Genomic DNA, 23,042 nt, shown 5'->3' with positions numbered 1-23,042 from the left:
TGGAATCAGAACTTGATCCACAAATAGAAACATGGAGACAGGTTTTAGTCTAGTCTCAGGGATGTTTTTAACACGGGAGCTTGCCTCATTAAGGAGGGAGGACCTCCTTATTAAGTGTTCCCACTGTGAAGGTGCATTGGGTGACCTCCAGGATCCCCCCACCCTAATTCAAAGATTCTAAGTATAACCTAAACCTAACCTGCATATCTCTTTCTTCATAGCGTACAGTTTCCTCCAAATCGACTTACGGCTCCTGGCAGGTATAATGGGAATACTGCAGACTGCTGCTGCTGCTTCCTATTGCCTGGAATTTTCAGTTTAGAACGCCAGGCCTTCTAGGGAAGGCACCTGGCAGTTGCACCAAATTACTGGTTGGTTGATAGTGGGTGGTACTATATGTAGTTTTCAAACTACTAATCCTTAGAAACAGGGTAAGACTATCTTCTCTTTATGAAACAGTAAGTTAATATATCTGCACTTTGCTCTCTTTTAGGCTATCCTCATGGATCACAACTGCCCCATTAAAACGAAAATGTATACTCAGAATAATATCCAGTCGTATCCGATAGGTGAGGATGAAGAATCTGAAAGTGACTGAGACCCTCAGAAGTCATCCAAGTATCTAATTGTATAAAACAGTGTTTCCAGTGAAATGACTCATCCAGAACTGTCTTAGTGATACCACTCATCCCTGGTGAAAGAGTAAAACGACCAAAGGTTTTCTTTTCCATGGTTATGATCGATTGCCAACAGCCTTATAAAGAAAAAGCAGCTTTTCTAGGGGTTTGTATAAATAGTGTTGAAAACTTTATTTTATGTATTTGATTTTATTAAATATTATACAATATATTTTGACGAAATAGTGTAAATCTATAAATATTTGAATCCAAATCCAATATAATTTTTTAACTTACATTCACGAACACCTGGGCAAAAAAGTCTTATATATTTTCTGAATATTGGTAATGAGTGTTTAAAGCACGCATTATCTCCGAGACACTTCCAATAATGAGGAACTAGAAGGAAGTCTGAAAAACAGAATCAAGTAAGATGGCATATATGATATAGTGACACTGAATGTTGAGATACTGAACTTGTAATTACAGTTGACCTTGAACAACACAGGGTTTGGGGGTGCCGACAACCCATGCAGTCGAAAACCTGCGTACAGCTTTATAGTCAGCCCTTCGTATCCGTGGTTTCACATCTCTGGATTCAGTCAACCACAGACCATGTAGTACTGCAGTCTGTATTTATTGAAAAGAATCTGCATATAAGTGGACCCGTGCAGTTCAAACCGTGTTGTTCAAGGGTCAACTGTACTGTCAATATATTCATGAGTTAAAAGCTAGTTTTCTCAGATGCAGAAGACAAGAACTTGAGCCAGTCATCTTTCGGATTTATCCATGAATCTCAGCAAGCATTAGTTTTCTATGTAATCACCTACCTGGAACCAGATGGTTGTAAATTATATGTTTACATGTCATGTGGTTGGCAACAAACATAAAAGCCAATAAGGGTAAAATAGTAAATGTTCTGAAAGTAGAGAAAAGCACCCAAAAGTATAGTTATAAACAACTAGAAGCTTTCCCTTTCAGATATATACTTGTCTTACCAGATGACAGAAAATTGAGGATAGATATACCTTACTTATACTGTCAGGGTTGTTTAAGCATGATGAGATATATCAACACCTAGCTCAGGTTTTAGAAAAGAAATTTAAAAGGCTAATAGCTGCTGTGATATGAAAAAATCAGACTATAATTATCTTTGAGCTGGAAGTCATCCAAGTGTTTTCTAGGGATCTACTAATTTTGAGTTGTTTGAAACTATTATTTTTTAGACTTCTGAACGTTGTTCACATCAATGTGAAAACAAATTTTACATGAAGATGAAGAAGGAATGAAATTGTCTTGAATCGTGTTAGGAAAACAGGTAAAAATAATAGGGTGGTCAGGGCACACCCCCTTTCACAGGCAGGAAAAAACCCAAACATCTAAAAATGTCTATGTAATACTGTATCACCTAGTGCTGTGTGATGTAGTTTTTCTAAGCATGATGACATTGATGTGCCTTTTCGATGTGATAGCAAGTACTGTGTTAGTGAACATTGTTAGTTTACATCGAGTTTTGTATGAGATATGAAGATAGTGTGGAACGTCTCAAATAACACTTGTTCATTCTGTAGTTCTGTAATCGTAAACAAAAACTACTTAATGTCAGTTCTTTGTTAAGCTAAAATAGTGCTCCTGTTAACTTGGAAGGACCCCTCAACCTTATAATTCTCTAAGAAAGTAGCTAATACTTCCCATTTTCTTTATGAAGCTTTTTTTGTGGGGCTTTGATCTGAAGTCTGGTTTTCAAATGCATGTGTTGGAAGCAAACAAGCGTCCTACTCGTGTGTTTGCGTTTGGCGACTTACACAAGGACTCTGCTTTGCTGGAGGCGCTTCTGTGGCTAATGTAAAAAGGCAGGACTGCTCTCTACTTCTGGAGGGGAGAGCCTTAAAAAAGAACGTGCTGCAAATCAATTCTCTGGCGGGGTTTGTGGTTCTCCTCACTCCCAATACCACGTAACTTATCCCTCTTTTATTTTTGCCTGCAAGGTTTCAGTCTCTTCAAGAATGACTGGCAGCCATGTCTGCTGGTGATCCCAAGAGACCATATAAAAGATACATATTTTTCAGAACTGTTTTGAGAGCAGAAGGTATCAGTTGTATCTGAAGGAGAAAAAAATTGTAAGGTCTTTTATATGACCAGTATTCTGGGATTGGCAAGACTATGGAAAGAAAAGCTTTTTTTTTTTTTTTTTTAATGTGTGTATCAGAACAAAGAACACACAGCTCTCTGAACATTTATTTTTTGAGCAGAGGTGTTTTTTATGTTTGTACCTGGCAAAACAGATACAAAAAGCTTAATGAGGTAGTGATAAATATTCAATTCTTTCTTTTGACTGCTAAGTGTATCCACCTACGTCATGTTTTAGCTAGTTTACTTAATAAATCTTCTGAACACTACTGTGCCTGTTGTATTCCTTTGTTAACCAGATATTATCATTGGAATAAAATATGTAAGAAGGTACTGTTTTAACTGTGGGTATTCAATTAAAAACGATTCTTCTTTGCTTGCAGGCATCAGGTAAAATCTACTCCAGACTAGTTTGAACCATACTTTTTGGCTTTGCAAAATTTGTTTTAATTTGAAGTATGTAACTAGCCACATGGTGTCAGTGTGGAACCAACCAGTAAGTTATCCTTGCATCTCTAAAGTTACATTGTTTTCCTGATGGCTACGAACAAATAACTATATCTGATGAAAATAACTATGATATGCAGCCACTTGACACAGTAGGTCCACGGCCCCTGGAAGTGCCATAAAACTTAGGGTGCGCATGTGTGCACCTTTCAGGGGTGAGAATCCATGGTTTTAAACAGATCTTAAAATGGATTCATGGCTTAAAAAGCCTTAAGGGAACCTCCCCCAACCCTGTTTTTAAAGGAAAGCTGTTATGTCTCAATTTAGAAATAAACTCAATACATTTCAAAATTAAAGTGATTTTAAATTTATTCACTTTTAGGGGACTTGAGATTTTATTATCTTACTATCAGTAAGAGCCAAATACCTTCAAACTGCCTTTCAAAAAATTCAACAATACTTAAATTTAGAATTGACAGTACCTTCAAATTTTTAGCATGTGTTTTCTCCTCTTAAATTCAAAAAATGGCCACATAGTGTTTTAACTAGTTCTGATACTGAAGAATGTAAGGTCTGATATTAAGAAATGTAGCATATGAATTGATTCTAAATGCTAAAATATTGCTCAGCTTGACTGTCTAACCTAATAATTCATCTAAATACCAATGTAGCAAATACACTTTAGTCCAATTACTATTAGATAGCAGAGGCAAATCCATAAATCTGATTGTCACAGCATAAAAAAATAGTAAAACCAAAATTTAATGCTTTTAGACAATTTTCAGAATAGCAATTTTGTTTAGCAAAAGCGGACTTTGTTAAACTTATCTTCATGGCCCAATTATACCAGGCAATAATTCCATAGAGATGCAGCAGTCACCTTTTTTAGATGACATCAAATGAAGATATTCTTGTTTTCTGTGGTAGTTTTTATTTAATATTATTTTTTAGCTATTGATAACATAGCATGGCAGAAAGATTACATCAGGAATGTGATATAATACAACTGTTTTCACTGAAGCCTTATACCTTACTATTCCTTAGGCTATTGGCGTGTCCCACCGCCCGCCCCCCTTGCACGAAACTACAACTGTGATGCCTCTACTGCCTCTCCCAGTAAATAGAAAAATATTGCACTACACTGAAGGTACATTTTACAAATATCATTAGCAGCATTACTGAGCTTTCCATAATTGTGGTTCTACAGAGTTAAATACTTTTAAAACATGAGTAGATTTTTATGAAACCAAAGTTTTGCATTATTTCTACAGCTCTTTCAAATGCATCAGTTTCAGCAGCATGCTTGGATGTCACTAAAACTTCATGGTATAATCCAAAACCACCAGCCACTTACTCTGCCTTCCAGGTTGTCAGTGGTAAGTGATTTTTTATGATAAGATGACAGTTGCTTATTACATTGGGAAGATTGTTTCAAGCTATTGTTACAGAACAACATTTTAGCTTTCAGTGAATTTGGTGTATAAAGACTTCTACAGCAGTGTTAAAATGCAAGCATGTTTAAACAAAAATGGGGGGTATACACAGATATATTTTTGTTATAAACTTGGCCAAGAAAGGTATTTAGTTTCCTAATATTTTACTTAATAATAAAATAGCAAGAATGAGAACTATTGATTTTAAAAGTGGAATGGCTTTTCTACCCATAAAAATGTTTTTATCATCCATATAACCCTTTTATTTCAATAGCTTGTTACTGTTCAGAAAACTTCTGCAGTTATGCTGTTGTTTTCCTCACAACAATCCTGTGAGGTAGAATAAATTTTGTTTATTCCTACTTTACAGCTGGGGAGCCTGCAGCATGGAGCCCTTTCGTGGCTTGCCTATGGTTACACAGTTCACTAATGGCCAACAGAAGAGCTTGAACTTAAACTCTTGTATGGAGTCCTGGGTTATAGACCTGGGCCAGAATCCTTATTATTATACTATGCCTTTTCCTGCCAGCCATAAAAACTGCCACCATCTAGTTTTAAATTCATGTCAGTTTCACTATATAGCAATTATCATAGTAGTTACCTACAAAAGGGAAAAACATGTACATATCTATTTTATAGACATATAAAAGGCCAAAACTTTTATGGTATACCAACAGAGGTCATGCTCACATGTTTTCCCTCAGTCGTGTGTTATTGGGATCCACACGATGGCCTGAGTATCAGACTAGACCTTCATTTTAAGAGAAATGGTTCCAATTCCTATGTATTGACGCTGTGTAATTTTCTTTTTTTAATAAGACAGTCTGAACTACAGAAGCATTCAGAATGATCAGCCTGTAAGATGATACATAGGATAAGCCTGTAGGATGTCAGACAAAGCAATAAATCTATTCTGCATGATTCCTCTCCCTTACAGCATTCTCATGCATGACTATTTTTCTAAAACAAAACAGCCAAACCAGATATCAACAAGGGCATTTTAAGAACAGTCCTCTGAAACTTCAGATATCTACATGCTTTATTTCCTATGGGAGAACTGAAGATGAAAAATAATCATAAATGTTTAGTACTTCCATTTGAAAGGCAAGTGTCAACATTTTGAAAGATTATATTTCAAAATCCTGCTGGTTACTGTTTTTTGTTTGTTTGTTTTAGTAATCTGGTCATCCTCTCAAAATTCTTGACCAACTGCATTCTGTATTTATTCCCTGTTGCATTTTGTTTTTCAATGCAAGCTCTTCAAATTAATCACTATATTCTCACTATACTTAAACTGCACATAAGCTTTAGAAAAAAATTTCACAAAAGCATAAAAAACAAGCAATATATGTAAAACTTTTTTTTTTTTTTTACTAAATCAGCATAACTAACTAACTAAAGCTGCGGCTTTCATGTTACATTTGGCAAAATCAAAACAAAAAGCACTCCCCCAAACGCCAAAATAACAAAAATCTCAAGCAAGTAGATATGACAAACTTCATAACACAAAGTACGATTCAAAACCTGTTCCCTCAATGATTGCTGTTGTCAATTTGGGCATGCAGCAAATTTGTTGTTATAACTGTGATGGAAATGAAAATATTTCAAGAATCTGGACAGTATCCTATTTAACACTAATTCAAAAACTAGGAAGAGGAAGGAAAAAAAAACACAATGAGACATCACACCTACATAAACACAAAAAGCTTACATAATTAGAAAAAGTTAAAAATAAATTAGTAAAAATAAATTCCCAGTATAAACCCAAAAAGCATAGCTATAAATGCAATCTGAAACAACCAATTTAGTGAGCTGATCATGTTTTTGCTGGAAAACCACCTTTTCCACTCTAGCTCTTACACAAGCAAATAACTGTGAAGAAGCAGGCCAAAGTGCATAATAAGAGGGTTTCAATGTGGTTGTATCTGTGGTACTTTAGATGCAACTTTTCCTCAATCACTAGAAAGTTTAAACAAACAGACTGTTACACAGACTCAGATGGGCCAAATAAGTCATCTGATATGCTACTGAATGGCTGAGAGTCTATTAGTTGGGTTATTTCACTATCAAGGTCTTCTTCTGTATCATCTGTGTACTTGCTTATTTTTTTGGAGTGCTGGTCTAAGGACAGACTTTCTAAAGATTCAATATCTTCAATGCCTGCTCTGTAGTGGATCATAAGAAGTGTTAGAGCTTGCAGTCTTTCACCTGATTTAGCCAAAGCAGCAGAAAGAAGTGATTTTTTCCTCGTATCGGTTGTCTCTTTTTCTTCTCTAACAAGGGAATTATTATGTTCCAACTCCTGATCAATTTCATTCTGCAGTTTATCTAGCATGAACTCTAGTTTCTGGATCCTCTCCTCTGTAGGCAACCCCCTGTACAGATCACGACCAATTTCTTTAACTGCAATGAAAACGCTGTCATCCAGACCACCCTCCTTTCTCACTAATTTTATTCCTGTGTTGTTGCCCTGTTTAGAAGGGCTGTTTGGGCCACAGATCTCTGTGTCACTGCCTTCGTTGTCTGATGTGTTGGGTGTGTGTTTTGGTGAAGGTTCTACTAGATCAGTCCCTGGCTCAGAAAGGCGAGTTTTAGAGACTTGACGCAGATTTAACAAACGAGAGCTCGTATTGATAATATGTCTTGTCAAACCTGTCATTCTGTTGACTGACTTCCCAGCTTCAGCATCAACACGAGGGGGCAGGCCTAAGAGGGCTTCTTGTCCTTCCAGCCTGAGATTTTTCAGGGCCCGGTCTATCCGTTGATCAGTTGCTCCACAAAGAGGAGTCTCGGCTAGACACTTTTCCTGACATTTTTTATGGCAAACATAAGCACAGAACATACACTGGGAAGCAGCTTTAGTCCAAACTTTTTTCTTACAGTAATCACACCAAGTTGGGTTCTGGAACTGAGTATCCTGGAAACTATGTTTATTTTCTGTTAAACCCATCTGTCCAACAAAGTGCTCCTCTTTAGGAAGGGCAGAAACCTCTTCGACCAAATGGAGTTCTTTTTCTTTCTCTATGTTAGTAACTACATGGTGGTCTGGCTCTCCTTCTTTCAGATATTTGAAGTGAACAGTAATATCACCGAAACAAAATTTGTCATTGAACCCCTTCTGCATACTCAGATTACGTAGCGCGGTTCTCGTGACCATGGCCTTAGGTGATGGGGCTTCCAGTCTGAATTTGGAAAGGTATTCCATGTTCGATGTAGCTAAGCATCCTAAAGCCACCTCTTCAAGTTTTAAGCTGACATGCCCCAAACAGATGAGACCCCCTAATTTGAAAGGATCCCTGCACCACAGTGCGATGTTTAAGTACCTGTGGCAGGCTTCTATGTCAAAGAGACAGCTGGCTCTGGTTCTTGTCCATTTTCCGAGCTTATTACGATAAAGAATTTCTGATGACTCCCACGTTTGATGGTCATCTGAACTGTCCTTAGGAGTGCAGGAACTTTCTGAAGTCAAATCTTTCGCCACTTCTTGCTTTGCTGGAAGCTGCTTAGCTGTAGCTGCTTCTTCGACGTGATCCAGATTTTTCGCTTGCTTTTCAGCAGGTTTATCTGCAGCAGGCGGTGGCAGCACCTTCTCTGGCTTTTCAACGAGAATATCTGGTTCTGCCTGATTTGGGGCATCAGCAGAAGGTAAAGGAACTTTGACTTGTGGTCGTGGTGGCACAGGTGGTTTGAAAGTGGATCCTTGGGTGGGTTTTGACACTTGTGTTGGTTCTGTTATCTCAGAAGATTTTAGGGCCAAGGGCTTATTTTCTTCTTTGGATGGAAGTTTTGGGGGTGGTGGGTAACTTCCTACAACTGATTTACGGTTTAAAACTGGTGATATAGTTCCAAGGGGTTTAACAGAAAGTGTTGTTGGAGTACGTTTGGGACTGTGACTTAATGACTGTGCCTCATCCTTGACCTCAGTTTGTGCTCTCACATCACTTGCTAAGTCTTCAAATTCAGAATCCAGGTCTCTGTTTTCAGCATCTACTGCCAACCCACTTGTTTCCTCTTCATAGTTTGGTTGGCATGGGCCTATCAGAAAGTTGTCTTCCAACTGTCCAAAGTTATCTTGCAGCACTGCACCCTGGTTACTCTGGCCAACAGGCCTTTCATAATATACCAGGACTCGGTCACCAGCCTGCTTGATAAGCTTCAACACTTGCAGTGTAGATGTGATTTTCACACCTGTTTTAAGATATTAAATGGGAAACATGTAAATTACTGCAGTAAAAATTACCTAAATTCACTAAGTGTAATTGCCATTAATTCATGATTACTTAACTAATGGAAAAGTAATAGTGAAACCTCTAAAATATCTTACGGGTTTATGGCTACATCAGTGTACTGATTCTTAAACCCTGACTGCTCCGATGTCCTGGAAATGTTTACCTTTTCAAACCAAACGATGACATGAAAATCCTGAGGAGGGTGTCAAGCTGCTAACTCCTAATTGTTTACCACTCCTTCCTAGGTTTAAAAGACATTATTCCTCAGTTTGAACTGAAGTGAGCAGAGTGAGACCTATTGAAAAGGATTTTATTAACGGTTAAATCAGGCTTAAAATGATGGGAAACTGTGATTATATTAAGGCAAATTGTAAAATGCATCAGGCATTACAAGTTGTATGGTGAATGATTCAAATTAAGAGACCAATGCTTGAAATAAACTTAGCAAAATATTGGGTTGGCCAAAAAGTTTGTTCTGTTAGTGAATACACTGTTCAATAGAAGTCTTGGTGAAAATGAAAAATGTCTTTTATTTTCACTTAAAACTGAACAAACTTTTTGGCCACCCCAATACTATTATGAATAGTGGACTCTTACAGATTCTTTTCATTAGCCCTACCCATCAAACTAGTCTTTTTCAGGACCAGAAAGAATAAGGAAGGCATAATAGGAAGGCTTTAAAGTTAAACAAGTTGTCTACTATCTGTATCTATATCAACAATATCTTAAGTTTTCATTTTATTTTCTAATAGGTGCTACATCAATTAGTTCAAAATTCAAAAAGTATAGAAAGATGTACAGTGAAAAATCTCCCTTCCACCTCCATCTCCCAGACGTATTTTCCCTTTCCTGAGGCAATCAAAGCTGCTGATGTATTCTTCTAGGGATATTCTAGGTGTATCTTTTAAAGGCTCTATTTTTTCCCTACCCTCTCCAAAACAGTACTTACCTAAGCCAACCCTTTCTGTAGGAGTTACAGAAAGGTGAGAAGGGGTCTTTGCTTTCCAAAGGTCTTAAGGCCATCCTAAATAAATCAAAGTAAATCAGCCCCATCTAATAACCTGACTTCAGAGTTCCTCAACCTCTATATTCTCCTACTTTGGCTGCCCAGGCAAGACCATGCTTTAGACCTGGTCATCACTTGGAAGTTTTCCACATCAAAGATCTTTTACTTGGAAATTAACCTCTGATCACAATCTCCTATTTCCACCTCTAACAATCCTGTCTGCTAACTGAATCTGTTTTGAGGTAGTTTCCATGTCCAGTCATTCCTCCTTTGCTCTCATGGTCCAGCTGGTCTCCTGACACCACTTGCTTTTCTCCCCAACCTCAGTTCAAGACTTCAGTGGTGTTCACATCAAGCTTTTTTATTCTTTTGCCCCAGCCCTTTCCTCTTCTGCCATCTACCTGTCTTTCTGATCCCCAGCTTTGCTAGCCCCTTATCTCCCTTTCCTGCTCCTGAGCTTATCACCTGGATACAACTCCCGAGTTATACCATCTATCTGCAGCAAGGCTTTCAGTGCTGCTTTAGCATTCTTTTGATTGGTCTCTAAACAACTCAGTCTCCAAACACCAGCTTCAAACCTTTCTTATTCCCCTGAAACCCACCCTTCCTACTCTCTTTTATTCTGTAGATGACATCACCTTATATACTGAAGATCAGTAAGAAGCCACCTCTCCTCCCTGCCAGTCATTTTCAGGATTAAGCCATCTTAGAGGAGGAAGTATCCCTTGTACTTTGGATCCTACTCCCTATCCCCTTCAGGACTCTGCTCTATCAATTATCCTTGCTAAAATCTTAATTCCCTTCCTTCTTCTCCTTTAAAACCTTGTTTTCCTTGGTTTTCACAACACTGTACTAATTTGGCTCTGATCATCTCTGCTTTCTTTTTTCCCCCACCTATATCTGTCCCTTGTATGCAAATGTTCCCATGTTTTTTTCTTTAGTTTCTCTGCCTTTTTGTTCTCTCCCTAGATTACACCCATTTCAGTAGTTTCAACTATCAACTTTTTCTTTGGTTGGCATCCGCTCTTCTTCACTCTAGTCGTACATTCCCAGCTACTTCTGGATATCACCACCTGGATGTTTCGTTGATGCTACAAATTCAGTGAAGTTAAAACCTCTCTTTGACCTTCTCATCTTCCTGTTCTCACTACTATGTGAATCAATTTGCCACCCTCCCAGTTAACCCGATCTGAATCATGGAGATGGCTGACTCCCTAGATAGATTCAGTCTGCTGTCAATCCTGTTAGAGTTCCAGTCCATTTTCATTCTTCCTCCTTTCAGATCCTCCTGACCACTGGCTTCCACTATAGTAATAAACAGCTTTTTACTATGATCCCTCACTTAGATCTTCCCTATTTTAATCACCAAACATATATTGCTCCCCAGTTTTCCTAAAACATTGGCTCAAAAACCTTTAGCCTACAAACTCATACTGAAATTCAGAGCTTTCTAGTATGACTTCATGATTCATCCAGCCTTAATTTCTTCTGCTTCCCTTTAACCACACTATGAACCAGCAAAACTGTAGTTTGACATAAATAAAAATTAAGTCCATCTAATGATCTGAGGTAGGCAAAAAACTTCGGCTCAATCTAAACTCATTCTTTGTGACTTAACATCTGCCTCTTGGGACTGTTCAGCCAAATATGGATTATTTTTCTTTTGGAATATTTCAAATATACTCAAAAGCAGAGGAAATAGTAAAATGAACTCCATCACTGAGCTTAAATATAACAAACATTTTGCCAATCTTATTTCAATTATCACCAATCCCGTTACTAAATTTTTTTTTTTTTTTTTTTTGCGGTACGCGGGCCTCTGACTGTTGTGGCCTCTCCCGTTGCGCAGAACAGGCTCCGGACGCGCAGGCCCAGCGGCCATGGCTCACGGGCCCAGCCGCTTCGTGGCATGTGGGATCTTCCCGGACCGGGGCACGAACCCGTGTCCCCTGCATCAGCAGGCGGACTCTCAACCACTGCGCCACCAGGGAAGCCCACTAAATGTTTTTAAAATGTTGTATACCCATACAAATAAAGTATAGCTATAAAAAAAAGAATGTGTATCATACCCTCCCCTTATCTCAATGAATATTATTATTTTTACAAATGTTAGACACAAAGAGATGACTTTTGCTTTTTCACCCTGCCTGTATTTATATTGCTTGGATTTATTTATTTATTTTTGATAACAGATATTTACTACTTGTATAATTGAAAACAAAAATCTTTCATAAAAGGATGTAAAAAAGAAAACAATTTTATGCTGTAGGTAAAACCAAACAGGGTATATGTATACATAAAAAAAATTCATACTGAATTATGATTTTTAGCTGAGGGATAACTGTTATGTTTATGTTAAATAACTACGTCACAGATGAGGTTTATTTTATAGCCTTATTATCCTAAGTGTCTATGAACCAGTATCATCATCTGGGAGCCTGTTAGAAATACAGAACCTGGAACACCACCCCAGGTCTACTGAATCAGAATCCACATTTTAACACCATGCCTGGGTGATTGGAATACACAAGAGAGTTTGAAAAGCACTGTTTATGACATAATCAGAGGGATTTCCATGTGAAATATTGACTTAGTGGGGCTTCCAGGTATGCAATTAAATCATTTTCATTATTTTATTGTCATGATGGATATGAATTAAAGGTAGAGTTTCTTCAACATATAACCAAAGACAACTGCTCCTTAATTTAGGAACTAATTTACCTTGTTATTTATTGTTTTAGCTGTGAGAGAATATTCCATGTTGCCTTTAAAAGCTCAACTGTAACCAACCATGGGCTCAAGAAATCTCTTGACAAGCCTAGAATGGGTGGGCCACGTACTACAAAGGTCTGAAAAGGTTTGGACTTTTCCCCCACTGATGTCCACAGTGAGTCTTACTGCTTATTTATAAACATGCAAGCAAATAATCTGCCTAACGATAGAGAGTTTTTGTTGTTATCAATCCAACTGATAGGAAGGCATGCAGGTGACACATTTTTCTGCCAGTGACAGTGATCTGGGCTGCACTCTGAATGACAATCTATTAACAAATGGCTGCCCAGTCAGGAACAATAAGGGGCAACAGGCCAGTTCAGGTGTGCCCTTTTAGACAAGGAATCGCTCTCCTGTTAATTATCTTGTCCTGAGTGATGGGGGCAGTAGTGCTACATTGTCAGTTTTAGGCTCAGAGTAGTAATGGTGGTGGCCACACAGAAAGATAACTGTTGACCTGCCCTTTCTTTCACATTCAATAAAAAAAAAACAGAAGTAGGAGGAAAATGGTCTAAAGATGAAATATTTTCAAGATTTATAATTAGAACTAAAATGATGTGTTTCAAATTTTTTAAGTATTTATTTATAGTATAGTTATTACTTTCTTTCCATTGTAAAAGTAACGTGCTTATAGAAATAAAGAAGGAAGAGGGACTTCCCTGGTGGCGCAGTGGTTAAGAATCCACCTGCCATTGCAGGGGACATGCCCAGGTTCGAGCCCTGGCCTGGGAAGATCTCACATGCCATGGAGCGACTAAGCCCATGTGCCACAACTACTGAACCTGTGCTCTAGAGCCCACGAGCCACAACTACTGAGCCCGCGTGCCTAGAGCCCATGCTCCACAACAGAGAAGCCACTGCAATGAGAAGACCACGCACCGCAACGAAGAGTAGACCCCGCTCGCTGCAACTAGAGAAAGCCCGCACACAGCCATGGAGACCCAACACAGCCAAAAATAAAAAAAAAATAATAAAAAGAAATAAAGAAGAGAGGAAAAACCCCCACATCTGTTCTCTGGTTTTCTTTGTAAATGTCAGGTATATTGCACATCAGCATAATTACCTCCAATAGCAATCAGTCGATCTCCCCGCTGAAGATCAGCAATTGCAGCAGGCGAGTTTGGGGCCACGGTCTCAATTATGACGTGCCCAGCATACCCGTCAGTTGACTGGACAAGACGAAGTGTAAGTCCGACACTTTGTAAATTCCCCTTTATTAATTCAACCTTTGATAAAGATAAAAAAATGAAAACAGATTCAATGGGTTCACAGTAGTGGAGTGAGAAAACAACACATCGAGAGCACTACAGTTGACGCTGACTTTTATACCATGGTGGTTATTATTACAGACTAATTAATAAAGGAGGGAGGAAATCTTTTATTGTGACAATATAAATTAAGATATGCTCAGACTGCACATTTGTGCCATCGAACCTTTTAAATGATAAGGTGAACATAAACAAATAGAAATCCTAAATATTCTTCCTACATCTGGTATAGCATGTGGCATGCACTCCCTAAACTCTGGCATCATTATCAAAGATGATTTGGTTTTTAAGGTTTTATTACAGAAAATTTTAAAAATATACAAAAGCACAAAGAATAATTAAAATGAACCCTGTGGTAGGTTATAAAATATAGTAACAAATTCTTCTTGACTTGAATGCATGTCCCTTTGCAATTAATACTTTACCAGACCTGCTATTAGAGGTATACCTATTTCTCCATCCTTCTCTCAGCAACCAATATAACTAGAAAAAACAGACGAAGACATAGACGATCTGAACGTGATCAACCTTGACTTAAATGACATTTATAGAACACTATACCTAACAATGCCAGAATACACATTATTTTCAGGTACACATGGTAAGTCCACCAGGATGTGCTACGGTCATAAAACAAGCGTTGATACATTTAAAAAGACTGAAATCCAAGATACGTTCTTTGAATGGAATTAAATTAGCTATCAATTAACAGTAAGAAAACTAGAAAAACCCCAAACATTTGAAAAGTAAAACAACACACTTTAAGAAATTCATGGTCAAAGAAGAAATCAGAAGGGAAATTAAAAAATATTCTGGGGACTTCCCTGGTGGCGTGGTGGTTGAGAATCCACTTCCCAATGCAGGGGACACAGGTTTGAGCCCTGGTCTGGGAAGATTCCACATGCTGTGGAGCAACTAAGCCCATGTGCCACAACTACTGGGCTTGCGAGCCACAACTGCTGAGCCTGTGTGCTACAACTACTGAAGCCTGTGCGCCTAGAGCCTGTGCTCTGCAACAAGAGAAGCCACCACAATGAGAAGCCCCTGCACTGCAATGAAGAGTAGCCCCTGCTCGCCACAACTAGAGAAAGCCCGTGTGCAGCAACCAAGACCCAACACAGCCATAAAACAATAAATTTATATTAAAAAAAATATTCTGAGTGGAATGATGATGAAAATACAATCTATCAAAACTTGTGGGATGCAACTAAAACAGTGTTTAGAGGAAATTTATAGCTTTAAATACTTATATCAGGAAAAAAATTCTAAAATTAGTGATCTCAGTTCATTCCTTAAAAAACTAGAAACCCCAAAGTAGAAGGAAAGAACAGAAATCAATGTAATAGAAACTAAAACAACAAAGAAATCATGAAAGCTGATTCAATGAAATAGTCAATAAAACTGATAAGCCTCTAGGATAAACTGATAAAGAAAAATGTGTACTACCAAAATCAAAATAAGAGGGGAATATCACTACAGAATCTAGAGACATTAAGAGAATAGGCAACATTATGCACAACTTTATGTCAATACATTTGACAACCTAGATGAAATGGAAAAATTTCCTTGAAAGATAACAAATGAGAAAAACTGACTAAAAAAATAGAAAATTTGAACACCCCTATATCAATTAAAAACATAAAATTCATAAACCTTTGCACAAAAAAATTCCCTCCGGGTCTAGACTGCTTCATTATGAATTGTTGAAATAACAATCTTACTTGGAATCTTTTAGAAATAGAGAAGGAGGGTATGCTTCCTAAATCATGTGTTAAGGCCAATGCAACCCTAATTCCCAAACCCAGACAAGAAAGCAGAACTACAGACTAATATTTCTAATGTTCAAATATGGATGCAAAATTTCTTAACAAAATTTTAGGGAATTCAACCCAATAATATATGAAAAGGATAATAATCATAACCAAGTGGAGTTGATTCCAGGAATTCAAGGTTGATTCAAGCACCCAGGAGTCAATTAGTATAAGTCACCATATTAAGAAAAGAAAGGAGAAAACCATATAAATATTTTAATAGCCGCAAAAAAAAATTAACATCCATTTATGATAAAAGCCCCCAACAAAATAGAACTACAAGGGAACATCCTAAATCTGATTATAGGCATCTACAGAAATCTATAAGTAACATAATACTCAAGGGTGAAAGACCTGTTCTCTACCCAAGATCAGGAACAAAGCAAGGATTTCTGTTCTTACCACTTCCATTCATTATTATACTGGGGGGTATAGTTAGGGTCATGATGTAAGAAAAAGGGAAGACATAAAGAATGGAAAGGGAGAAGAAAAACGGTCTTTATTTGCATATAATATGACCCTATACATGGATAATCCCAAGACATCTACAAAACAACTTTTAGAACTAATAAGTGAAATTAGGTCACAGACTACAAAGTCAATATACAAAAGGCAAATATGTTTCTATATATTACCAACAAATAATTAGAAAATAAAGAAAGCAAATTAATTTGTAATAGCATAAAAATACTTAGGATTAAATTTTTAAAATTTATCTTTTATTGAGGTAACATTGGTTTATAACATTCTATGTTTCACATGTACATTACATTTCTGCTTCTGTATACACTACAGTGTGTACTCATCACCAAAACTTTAGTTTCCATCTATCACCATACAACTAATCCCCTTTATCCATTTCACCACCACCTCTCCTCCCAGCCCCTTCCTCTCTGGTAACCACTACTTTGTTCTCTATTATCAACATGTTTGTTTTTTTTGGTTTGTTCATTTATTTTGTTTTTATTTGTTTATATTCTACAATATGAGTAAAATCATAAGGTCTTGTCTTTCTCTGACTTACTTCATTTAGCACAATGCCCTCCATCCATGTTGTCACAAATGCAAGATTTCATCTTTTTTCTCTTTTTATGGATAAGTAATATTCCATTGTGTGCGTGTGTGTGTGTATATATATATATATATATATATATATATATATACACACATACCACATCTTCTTTTAGGATTAAATTTAATTGAAGATGTACAAAACCTGTATGCTGAAAACTTCTGCAAAGGGAAATTAAAGAAGACCTAAATAAATGAAGAATGACACCATGTTCGTGGATTGGAAAACTCATTATTGTTAAGATGCCAATTCCTCCCAAATTTATCTACAGATTCAAAGTAATCCCAGTAAAAATCTTTGCAGGACTTTGGAAAGGTAAAAGACCTAGAACAATCAAAGCCATCCTTAAATAGAACAAGGCTGAAGGACTTATACTACCTAATTTCAAGGCTTACTATATAATGTTAGCGTAATTAAGACAGTGTGGTATTAGCCTAAGGACAGATATTAGTTGTAGAAATTAACATCATCATTTCTTAAGATATAAAATTTTGGACAATGTGTTGACTTCCTATTATAATAGATAAGGATGATAGTCCATTCTCCTGCCCCCAAATTACCGTAGAGTTACATCATTATTTTTTTTTCTTTTTTTTTTTCTTTTTTTTTTTTTTTTTTTGCGTTACGCGGGCCTCTCACTGTTGTGGCCTCTCCCGTTGCGGAGCACAGGCTCCGGACGCGCAGGCTCAGCGGCCATGGCTCACGGGCCCAGCCGCTCCGCGGCATGTGGGATCTTCCCAGACCGGGGCACGAACCCGTGTCCCCTGCATCGGCAGGCGGACTCTCAACCACTGCGCCACCAGGGAAGCCCTACATCATTATTTTTAGTTCCTCTGCATAACCTCTTTATAACTTTAATTAATATACTTATACCCCTATATTTCTTATTTCATCAACTACAGACAATATCTCTCTTGATACTAGGACTTCTATCTTTCCCTTCACTTCTCCCCTTTATACCTTCTACCTTCTAAACTCTACCATGAAAGTTGATAGCTATTATATTAATTTTTAAACTATTTTTAAGCTACCAAGGTTGACTGGAAGTCAGTCATGTTTATAATATTGTTACTATATAAATATGATTTACTGAGAACCTGGACATCTTTACATTTTCTGTCTTGTATAGCCTTTTGCTTTTCTTGGAGGTTTTTCTTTCAACAACATAGCTTTCACTTTAAATGTAGGATTTATGTAAGTACTGCTTCTGCAATTAGCTCTTAAATTCACCTATCCATTTGTTTACATATTAAATTATTTAGCACTCAGTCAAAGCGAAGTTTTTCTTTACCCCTCCACCCTACTCCTGCCTAAAAAGAAGCCAGTTAATAAATGTAGAAGGAATGAGCAGATTTGAAAAGTCACCCAAAAGGAGAGACAAACATTTAGATTAAAAAAAAAGAGAGAGAGAGAGAGAGAGACAAAGAAAGACTAAAGAGCTGGAACAACCGAATGTAATGTCTGAATCTTGGTAAGATCCTGGTTCAGGGAAAAAAAATCTACAGAAACATTTATGGGACACTGGGAGCATTTTAATATAGACTGAAACTTTGGTGAAATTAAGGAATTATTAATTTTCTTATGTGTGATAATGGTTATTGTAGTTACGTAAAATGTTCTATTTTTAGAAGATTCATACTGAAATATTTAGAGGTAAAATATGACGTCTTCAACAATGTCTTTCTCAGATGCAGAGCTATGAAAAGTTTCAGCATCTATTATACTTATTAGTAAGACTCAGCACTACTAGTCAAAACAGGATACAAAAGGAAATTTAAAAGCCAATCTGCTGTGAATGAACTCAATATACAGCTGAGGAAACAAGGCAAACATATTATGAAACAAACATCAATTCAGGGCATTAGAATATTTAAACTATCTTATATCGTTCAAACCTTAATTTACTTTTACAGGATCAAGACTGAGAAGCTAATTTTATGATCATATGACTTTAAAAACTCTCCCATTAGAAAAGACAAAGACGGTGACTGATGTCGACATTCAGTAAGAGAACAGCAGCCAGTTCAAACCCACTAGGAGAAGAATGGGCTCAAGCATGGTCTTTACTTCCAAAGAACAGAAATCATACCAATGGTGGTTAAATATCTACCTTTTCACAAAATTATGTTTTCATCCTGCTAGAAGGTTTCCTCTATGTTGTAGACTAAAGACATATCAAATGAAAGGAAAAGGAAGGGGCTGAAAAAAGGAATAGCAGAGAGAAAAAATTGTATTTCTTATGGACAAACAAAAGCATAGTGAAGAAAAAGTGAACATGGAACAATATTATATTTTCCTTTGGATTGCTGATCATGAAATCTTTATTAAAAAAAAGAAAAGCAGGATAAAAATGTGTGATAACAAATACAGGAATAGATTATGGATGGGAGACCTTCAGTCAATTCTAACCATCATGTAATAACTTTTCCTTTCTCATAAAAAGCCAATTAGATGTTTTTAAGCCCACCAAAATCTGGGTACTCCCCTATTCCAAAAGATAAGCTATGATTAAGGAAAAATTAACATCTACAGAACTCATTTTGTCTGCAAAGAGAGAGAGGCTGACAGTGATTTAGTTTCTAGTTCCAGTTTGTTGCTAAGGCCTTGCTGTACTCCTACTAAAAGCTATGCAGACCCTAGCCCACACAACCATGAACAGTGACCCTGACACCTGACTGTGGCATGAAATACCGGAATCCTCAAAATAAGCACACCTTTTTTACTTAAGTGAGTTTTAGTAGGTATCTGTTTCAAACGGGTTCTGGCTTACCAGGCACCGTGTTAGAGACCATCATATACAATATCTCATTAAACTCAAAGTGCTGTATTTATTAACTACAAAGCTACAACTACATTATAAATGTAGGATGGAATCTGCCTGAGCCTAGCCAGGGGCCTCTGCCGCCTGCCCTTGCAGGGACTTAGCGCCTGCAAGATGGGTAAGAGAAGGAGAGGAGCGCCTGGGTCAGTGCTATACCAGCAGCTCCTCCTGACACCAGAGGCTGCCTCTTCTGCATATAGGGGCCTGTCCAGGAGGTGATGGGGGCTCGGGGCTTCAGAAGTGTGGTGCTATCCTCACCATCGTCCTACAGAGTAAAACCAAGTCCCCCTAAAACAGAGTTCCCTTACTGAGTTTACAGTTATTCTATCTAAAATTTTATTTCCTTTCTTTGTCACCTCTTACCCCAATCCTGTGCTAACTGAACATTAATCAACTAGAGTCAGATGGCTAAGATTACTATTGTTAACATCATTAATGTACCAAAATTGCTGCTGTAGATATCACCATTAACATACAAACTCAGGTTGTTTCCCCAGCACAAGACGAGCTAACAGACCCCTGAACCATGGACCACCTGGCCTGAGAATCATAAAACAGAGACATCCTGACTCCTTAAACTATGATAAAGAAATGTCACATAGGACTTCCCTGGTGGCACAGTGGTTAAGAATCCGCCTGCCAGTGCAGGGGACACGGGTTTGAGCCACGGTCGGGGAAAATCCACATGCCATGGAGCAGCTAAGCCCGTGTGCCACAATCTGTGCTCTAGAGCCCGCGAGCCACAACTACTGAGCCTGTGTGCCACAACTACTGAAGCCTGCGCGCCTAGAGCCCATGCTCTGCAACAAGAGAAGCCACCGCAATGAGAACCCACACACCGCAAGGAAGAGTAGCCCCCTGCTCACTGCAACTAGAGAAAGCCCGTGCACAGCAATGAAGACCTAACAGAGCCAAAAAAAAAAAAAAGTCACATACAGTATGGAATTAAGAGATACAAACTATTGTACACAAAATAGATAAGCAACAAAGATTTACTGTATAGCACAGGGAACTATATTCAATATCTTACAATAACCTATAATGGAAAATAATCTGAAAAAATACATACATAAAACTGAATCACTGTGCTGTACACCTGAAACTAACACAATATTGTAAATCAACTATATTTCAATTACAAAAAAAGAAAAAAAAAGAAATGTCACATAGAGTAACCTAGTGGTTACCAGTGGGGAGAGGGAAGAGGGAAGGGGCAAGATAGGGGTAGGCAGTTAAAAGCAACAAACTACCATGTACAAAATAAATAAGCTACAAAGATATACTGTACAGCACAAGGAATATAGCCAATATTTTAGAATAACTATAAATGGAATATAACCTATAAAATTATGAATTACTACGTTGTACACCTGAAACTTATGTAATACTGTATATCAACTATCCCTCAATTAAAAAAAATCACATATTAATAAAAAGGAAATGGTACAAGTTGATGATTAATCCCAGCCTCTTTGTTCTTCCCCTTTAAAAAAGTCCCTCAATCAAGTCCAAATTGGAGTGGATCTGAGACTTGTTTCCCACTCTCTTGCTTGGCACCCTGCAAATAAACCCTTACTTTGATTCAAACACATGCTGTTAGTGTTGGGCTTTCACCTCCTTCTGCACCTTTACATTATGGACCAGGAATGGTTTTCCCATTATGGAATGGGAACGGTTATCTGCATCTAAAAGCCTACTTGTTAAAAAGTTCAGCTTTATACACGTGTTGTGTACGTATGTGTACAGGTTACTGTGTCACTCTCCCTTTCCTGTCCCCCTGCTCTACTAAAAAAGCTAGGAAACAGTCCTCATAGTCCACATGAGCCCTTGCTCCACAACAAGAGGACCCCCCAGGCTGGCAGCTCCAGGTCCTGGCGTGTTAGCGACAGAGAAGGTCTCTGAAGGGTGTAGGCCCAGGCACCTCCAAACTCATAAGATGCGTCCCCAGGCTTGAGCTGCCGTCCCTACTCCCAGGAGCAGTGCGGTGGGCTTCGGAGAGTCTGGGAGGAGTGGAGAACTGTTGGAGGCCATCCTTGCTGGGCCAGGAGCACATCCCTGCTCCCTGCCCTTGTAGCACCCTTCATGTGCTAAATAAAATGGGCTTTATTATCTGCAACTCATATTTTAGTAGTTGATTATACTCTGAACTGTTATGAAGAAATTCTTTAATATTGTTGTCAACATAGATAAATAATCAATAAACCAATCTATCATAGGAATAGAAAAAAAAAATGTAGGATGTAAAGTGCTTTCTCTGTGGCTTAGCCTGTGTCAATTGGCCTGAATTTAGTTGAAACCAAAAGATAAACTTCTATTGGAAGAGAAATACTATTTCTAGTATTTTTTTGCATGACATACCAAAAAAAAGTTTATCAATTGTCAAGAATTGCTGACACATACTAAACAGCAATTACATGAGCTTAATCACTAGTCAACACATACAAGATTGCAGACAGCCTGCATTTAACTTCACCAATCATGTTAGACACAGGTTAAAAAATTCTAGCTGCATGTGTACCTATCTGGTGCAGAGCAATTTAGTAAAAACAACAAGATAGCCTTTAAGAGCTCTCACACTCTGAAATCCTTTTAGCCTTCCCTGGACCCAGCTGGGATGCCTTATTTTCACCTTGGGGGGGCAGGGTGGGGAACAACACTGATTTTTTAATCCCTTCCTAACATGGACATAATTTTTTTTTTAACATCTTTATTGGGGTATAATTGCTTTACAATGGTGTGTTAGTTTCTGCTTTATAACAAAGTGAATCAGTTATACATATACATATGTTCCCATATGTCTTCCCTCTTGCGTCTCCCTCCCTCCCACCCTCCCTATCCCACCCCTCCAGGCTGTCACAAAGCACCGAGCCAATATCCCTGTGCCATGCGGCTGCTTCCCACTAGCTATCTACCTTACGTTTGTTAGTGTGTATATGTCCATGACTCTCTCTCGTCCTGTCACAGCTCACCCTTCCCCCTACCCATATCCTCAAGTCCGTTCTCCAGTAGGTCTGCGTCTTTATTCCTGTCTTACCCCTAGGTTCTTCATGACATTTTTTTTTTCTTAAATTCCATATATATGTGTTAGCATACGGTATTTGTCTTTTTCTTTCTGACTGACTTCACTCTGTATGACAGACTCTAGGTCTATCCACCTCATTACAAATAGCTCAATTTCGTTTCTTTTTATGGCTGAGTAATATTCCATTGTACATATGTGCCACATCTTCTTTATCCATTCATCCGATGATGGGCACTTAGGTTGTTTCCATCTCCGGGCTATTGTAAATAGAGCTGCAATGAACATTTTGGTACATGACTCTTTTTGAATTTTGGTTTTCTCAGGGTATATGCCCAGTAGTGGGACTGCTGGGTCATATGGTAGTTCTATTTGTAGTTTTTTAAGGAACCTCCATACTGTTCTCCATAGTGGCTT

At 37.9% G+C, this 23,042-nt stretch overlaps 2 protein-coding genes across 3 annotated transcripts in view; one reads left to right on the top strand and one right to left on the bottom strand.

Moving 5' to 3' along the window:
* SLC18A2 (solute carrier family 18 member A2) overlaps positions 1 to 787 on the top strand; it is a 35,706-nt gene extending 34,919 nt beyond the window's left edge. The window contains exon 15 of the mRNA XM_067709280.1: positions 494 to 787. Within this exon, the coding sequence (XP_067565381.1) occupies positions 494 to 598 (105 nt within the window). The 3' untranslated portion in view covers positions 599 to 787. The remainder of the gene's footprint in view (positions 1 to 493) is intronic.
* Positions 788 to 4,102: 3,315 nt separating this feature from the next.
* Positions 4,103 to 23,042, bottom strand: part of PDZD8 (PDZ domain containing 8) — a 98,277-nt gene continuing 79,337 nt past the window's right edge. For both annotated transcript variants that reach the window (XM_067709278.1, XM_067709279.1), the window contains 2 exons: positions 13,698 to 13,860; positions 4,103 to 8,815 (listed from right to left, as the gene is read on the bottom strand). In XM_067709278.1, coding sequence (XP_067565379.1) covers positions 6,612 to 8,815; positions 13,698 to 13,860 — 2,367 coding nt within the window. In that variant the 3' untranslated portion in view covers positions 4,103 to 6,611. The remainder of the gene's footprint in view (positions 8,816 to 13,697; positions 13,861 to 23,042) is intronic.

The sequence above is a fragment of the Pseudorca crassidens genome, chromosome 16 (assembly GCF_039906515.1).
Source record: "Pseudorca crassidens isolate mPseCra1 chromosome 16, mPseCra1.hap1, whole genome shotgun sequence".
In the NCBI taxonomy this organism is placed as follows: Eukaryota; Metazoa; Chordata; class Mammalia; order Artiodactyla; family Delphinidae; genus Pseudorca; species Pseudorca crassidens.
The sequence above is the reverse complement of the archived record's forward strand: the minus strand, read 5'-3'. Positions and strand labels throughout refer to the sequence as shown.